This window comes from Humulus lupulus, chromosome 2 (genome assembly GCF_963169125.1).
Source record: "Humulus lupulus chromosome 2, drHumLupu1.1, whole genome shotgun sequence".
Classification (NCBI taxonomy): domain Eukaryota; kingdom Viridiplantae; phylum Streptophyta; class Magnoliopsida; order Rosales; family Cannabaceae; genus Humulus; species Humulus lupulus.
In genome coordinates this window covers 157,842,777-157,848,321 of record NC_084794.1, presented here as the reverse complement: position 1 = coordinate 157,848,321, position 5,545 = coordinate 157,842,777, and the positions used below count along the sequence as shown (strand labels likewise).

The following is a 5,545-nucleotide window of genomic DNA, read 5'->3' as shown; positions in this document are numbered from 1 at the left end:
AAATAAAAAACTATCACTACTACAAAAAAGCATTTAAGGCTCGCATTGCAAGCCTCAAAAAATTTATTAGGGTGCTCCCCTGCGAGCCTTCTATTTAAGAGCCTTAAAAAAGGAAGTTTTTTAGGGCACGCGTTGCGAGTCCTAAAATCATCTTTATGGTGTTAAAAACACCTTATTAGGACTCGCAATGGATACCTTCATAAATTATATCTCAATTTAAAAAAAAATATATGTTTATTTTTAATTGAATTGTAATTTATATGATATATATTATATTTTTGAAAGTTTTAAATAAATTTAAATTTTAATAAATATCAATAATAAAATCATGTATTAGAAATAAGACCAAGATCCATCCAATAATACAACATACAAACATAAAGGCTTTGTAGCATCCAATGTTCCTATTGGAATTGTACAAACCTGAAACAATTTTAAATAAATTGGAATACGCAATTGCAAAGATTGGCTACATGTACACATATAAACTTTTACTCAGATATTCCCCTCAAATTTCAACTTAAGGGATCAAGTGCCATCTGAATAAGCTTTATGTGTCCACTCCAGTTGCAAACCTGTGAAAGATGTGCCTAATTGCATTAAAAGAAACATAGCAAATAGTTAAGCAAATCGCAGATAGTTAACTGAAGAATTCAAAGAAAGCTACATGGCAAAATAGCATACGTAGTAAGCTACCTTAGACTAAGAGACTCACCAAATAATAGGACAATAAGAGATGGCAAGAAGGCACACAAAATGGTGCCAGCCAATTCGCACATTTTAGACAATGAATAAGAAAATAGTGTTCATTCAAATATAGTTTTTCATAAATTATGAAGGGTAATTAAAGGAAAACTCACAACAATGATGAGATGTTGTAATAATATATAAAACCACTGAAACCAATTTCACAAGAATGAGAAACAGAGCAAATCATTACTCAAAATGAAAAAATACATATTTTTAGATATATATATATAATAATTATATCTGTGTGTGCTGTGTTTATCATCCCATTCAAAACAGAGCAACTCATTAATCAACATACAAACAAAAATCTAAAGAATGCAAGAGGATAATTCATGACCCTTTTCCCGTCTCAACTATGGCCCAGTCATATATGTTGTTTCTCACTCTATAATAGTACTGCACTAGTTTTATCATTCTAAAAAATGGCTTGAAAAAATAAAAGCACAAGTCACATGACATATTTGGCATTATTAAATTTTCAAGCAAAATAGAACATGTATATTATATATAAACCTCAGTCCTTACCTTGGTATCATTCCCTATACATAGACTTAACTAGCCAGATTAAGCAAAACATAATAATAAAAATGTAACACTCAAAACCCTTTTCATGTATCATTTATATAATTTCATCATAGAAAATTTCAACAGCCAATGCCAATGAGAAACCCCAATTAAATAAAGTCTACTCATCACAACTCAATTAACAATTCTCGTATCTAAGATACAGGAAAAAAAAATAGAATCACATGATCAATAATAGAGTTTAGATATCCTTTTTTTGTTATAACTTGTGTCAAACATAGCAACCAAATAGATTAATAACACAACAGAGACAGCTGAACCAGCCAACAAGAACTAGAACAGACAAACTACACCAGGACCTAAACCTGGGAATTACACTAAAAAAAAGTAAACTAACATTATATAAAGGCTAACAGAATAGAGAAATAAACAACAATACAAAGACTTAAGACCCTAGCACACCAGATGTAAATGGATAATGGCATAGACTGACCTTGCTCAAACTCCTTGTGGTCTTGGAATATACATGTAGGGATATGTTCATTGTTCAGCTCTCCATGGCACCTGTTCTTCCTGCCCATTTGGCCAGATTATGGGCTACTAGTTACAGCTCTTCGAAATGTATTGAACTTCCACCATAGTATATGCCATAAGTTCATAACAATACATTTCATAGTAAATTTTTTAGAAATTTAACATAAAAAAGTAGGCTTCCAATGACAATTAATCCCCATGACCATCAATCTACAACATTGACTTAATGTAGGGAAAAAATGGTTCAAGAATCATAATATATGCAAGCTGATACAGTACCTTAATCCAGGGATTACTTGTGTGTCCTAAGCTTATAAAACTGCTACTGCTGATCAAAATCAAATGAACATATAACAATCAATATATATATTCTATGATCCCTCTTATATGATGTAACAATTAATTATGGTAAAGGGCTTTCACATTCTTCACATCATATCCCAATACCTGTAACAATGTAAAACATTTTTAAGCTGATGAGCAAGTTAAAAAAGAAAAGGAGCATTAATGAATTGTTAATATATGCATATACCTTCTAAACATAAAAGCATTATTTTCTGAAACAATTTTTTTATTATAAGATCAGAACTGATAGATAGAAAATGAGAAAATACAAAAGTAATATTAGAGACAAATAGTCCTCTAGCTTTGGTGTTATTATTATAAATGTCTTGATTATTAATCACAATTGACTTGTATATAGTATAATAGAAAGCAAAAGGAAAACAACTCAATACCTCAGAACCTTCTTTTATGCATTCATCAAACTGCTTTGTTTTCAAGTAACATGACATCAAGTTTAGTGAGCATGCCAACTATAGTGATTGAAATTTTGATGATGGAATGCCTTTTAGGTTCTTTTTTGCCTAAGATTTGAAAGATGAAAAGTAATAATCATACTCAAAAACCAAAATTTCACACTGAAAGTTGAGAAAGTTCTCTTCAAGTAGGCCAAAGTAACAGTAAATATACTCACAAGACAGTACTTCTGCAAGGCATCATTGTACTTTCCCTGGCTATGAAGCTCATTTCCCTGCCAAATTATATGCAAAACAAGTGTGAATGAAAACAATGAAGATAGACTAGGGGAATCTACAAACACTTTATGAAATATATGTTCCACTATATAATCAAATGGCCGATCATTGATGTTCTAATCAGTCCTTAATCAATAAAAAATGATAAATTAAATTGAATTGCAGGTAAGAGTTTCTAAAGACAGTATTTGATTTTTTCCCCTCTAGAAGCAGAAACATTGCAGTTCAAGTGATATAGTTAAGATTTTCTAAGATTAAAAGCAATTATTTCTCTACTAGCAAGAACATTGCAGATCAAGTGATATAAATAAGATTTCTAAAATTAACAGCAGTTGTTTAAAAACATTGCAGACAAAATGATCTACTTAAGATTTTTTTTTCAAGATTTTAGAGTTTAAAACGAAGAAGAAAAAAAGTATTTTGCTCTTTTCTTAGCACACCTTTTTCGCCATGTTTTTCTTAATATAATGTCTCTCAAGCAAAGGTATAAATAAAGATAATATTTTAAGGGTCCTTTAATGAAACATGTGGCCCTTTCATCAGTATGTAGTTTCTTTGAGTTTGTCAAACTTTTAAGAAACATATAAATCAGTCTTAATGTGGAAAAACAGAGATTGATAATCAAATCGTCAGTTTACGCATTCTTCATTTCATTCTAACTCTCTAATCCACTCTTCATTCCATGTTCAGAAAATCAGAAATAGTAGAGGAGTATCATTAAAAGAAACAAAAAATAAAAAACTGCCCATCCTCTAAGTCACACTAATAAAAAAATTTAAGCTATAAACGAAACTACTATATAGGATCTGGGTCACAACTTTCCTATCAGTAAGAGGGTTAAAGCTTATGGAAGGTAGTTGTTTCAGTTGAGGCATCTAGCCAACTTGCATTGGCCTCATCTCTACAGGAAGCAATGAAAAAGATTTCCCTATAAATTACTGAAGGTTTTCCTTTCATCTCTAAAGGGAACCACAAGCGAGTTTGGCAAATAGGTTCCTGATCTAAAGGTCTCAGGTATACATATCATATAACTATAATAATGGGGTATTCTTTCCCTTTTAAGTACTTTCTGCTCCCTGTTTATCAAAACAAAGGTTAAGAATGCTAACATCCTTTGGTGCTAGTAACTATTAATAAAGTTTGTGTACCAAATAAATAAAATAGTTCATTTAGTTTTGGCAGCACTACAAATGACAAAATCCACGCTACCCTCTAAGTCAATAAAACAAAAGTTAATGAATTTAACGTTCGATATGTATTGAGAACAGAACTTAAGATTAGGGATACTATCTTTCATCGTGTAAGTGGCCAACTTAATGCAATGCTTACTAAGCCAAAAAAATTAAGAATCTCAATGTTAACATTAAAAATTTCTCAAAATGCAAAAGCAAAAGATAAGAAGAAACAAACCTGTTTCTTCAGCATCTGAGCTCCATTCAATTTATAAGTGATCTGGGCATCAAGACGTGTACGCATAGCTACTATCTCTTTAGGCGTTGAGTTAGCCATCTTCTCTCCAATCTCAGCCATCTCCTCTGGATGGGTATGCTTCAACTGTTCTGCTGCATTCTTCAGGTCTTCAGGCCTCAAGTTCTTCATGCCTTCAGAGGCCATCTTCAATAACTCTAGATTAGACATCATCTGCAGTGCCAGTTAGGCATAATTACCATCACAACCATGCCCATTTAGGAAATCATAGGTGAATTCTAATAAAACCAAAACCCCAATTATCAATGAAAGTGATCTTATAAGAATGTTTTAACCCCATGTTACAATCAAACCAATAGTAGCTCTTCTACAATACAAGACAGTTTCTATAGTATTATAAACAAATCAAGGTAAGATTTAACAAAACAAAACTCTACAAAAGATCCAATTCAACATTCAGAATCTTCAATCCCAGAAATTAGAAGAAAGAAAGTTGAGAAGAATTTTTGGGAGTTTGAACTTTGAGAGGAAAAAAATAAAGAAAAGGGAAATATGAGAGAGGGCGAAGGTCCATACTTGGGGAATTTGTCGTGCACCTGAGGTGCTATCGCCTGAGAAGGAGGAAACCAGTCGCCGGAGAAGAGAGGTTGACTCCAGTCACACGAGCTGTTGTGGATGTTGAACAATAGCGAGGTTGCTATCCTGGGGTCGAACGACGGTTGGGATACTATCTTGGGGTGCTGTCCGGGTTGTCAAACGGAGGTGGGGGGTGCCGTCACAGAGGAGGCGCTGCGCGCGGGGTTGTTGAACGGAGGTGGAGGGGGTCACGATTAACCTAAAAATAAGTCATTCTTTAAAAAAAGTAAGGAGGAGAAAAAAATTATCTGTTTTTAAAAAAATAGGTTTTATTAGTTTTAAAAGAAAAAAATAAAATTAATACTAAATTTTTTTAATAAGTATGGTTGTGTTTAATTGGTAAAAAAAGGTTTTTATTTAATTAATTAAAAACTTACTAATTAAACATAAAATGTGTATGGTAACTTTATTTTTATTTGTTATTTTTTAAAATTTTAATTAAAATTTATTAAATTTGGAAAATAGAATTTTTTCATTTTCCAAATTTTTTAAAACCGTTTTCGACTTTTCTTTTCTTTTTTTCTTCTATTATTCAAATCAACACTTCATATTGTTAAACCAAAAATAAAAATAAAAGTTATCAAACACGTTTATTATTTTTTGTTTTTAAAAACAATAAACACGTTTGATAACTT

General features: G+C 31.6%; 1 protein-coding gene across 5 annotated transcripts; it reads right to left on the bottom strand.

The window, feature by feature from the left end:
* Window positions 1-314: 314 nt before the first annotated feature.
* Window positions 315-5,146, bottom strand: LOC133818649 (outer envelope protein 61-like). Of its 5 annotated transcripts, XR_009886008.1 has the most exons (7): window positions 4,851-5,146; window positions 4,257-4,487; window positions 2,786-2,842; window positions 2,547-2,675; window positions 2,089-2,256; window positions 1,769-1,848; window positions 315-590 (listed from the first exon to the last, which is right to left on the bottom strand). XR_009886008.1 is itself a non-coding variant. In XM_062251654.1 (5 exons), the coding sequence occupies exons 2-4, from the start codon at window positions 4,485-4,487 to the stop codon at window positions 2,209-2,211; spliced, it is 336 nt and encodes a 111-aa protein (XP_062107638.1). In that variant the 5' UTR covers window positions 4,851-5,146; the 3' UTR covers window positions 315-590; window positions 1,769-2,208. The 5 variants fall into 5 exon arrangements, 1 of the variants encoding a protein (XP_062107638.1); XR_009886005.1 differs by having other exon boundaries at window positions 1,769-2,256; XR_009886006.1 differs by having other exon boundaries at window positions 315-575; window positions 1,769-2,256.
* Between the last annotated feature and the right edge of the window lie 399 nt (window positions 5,147-5,545).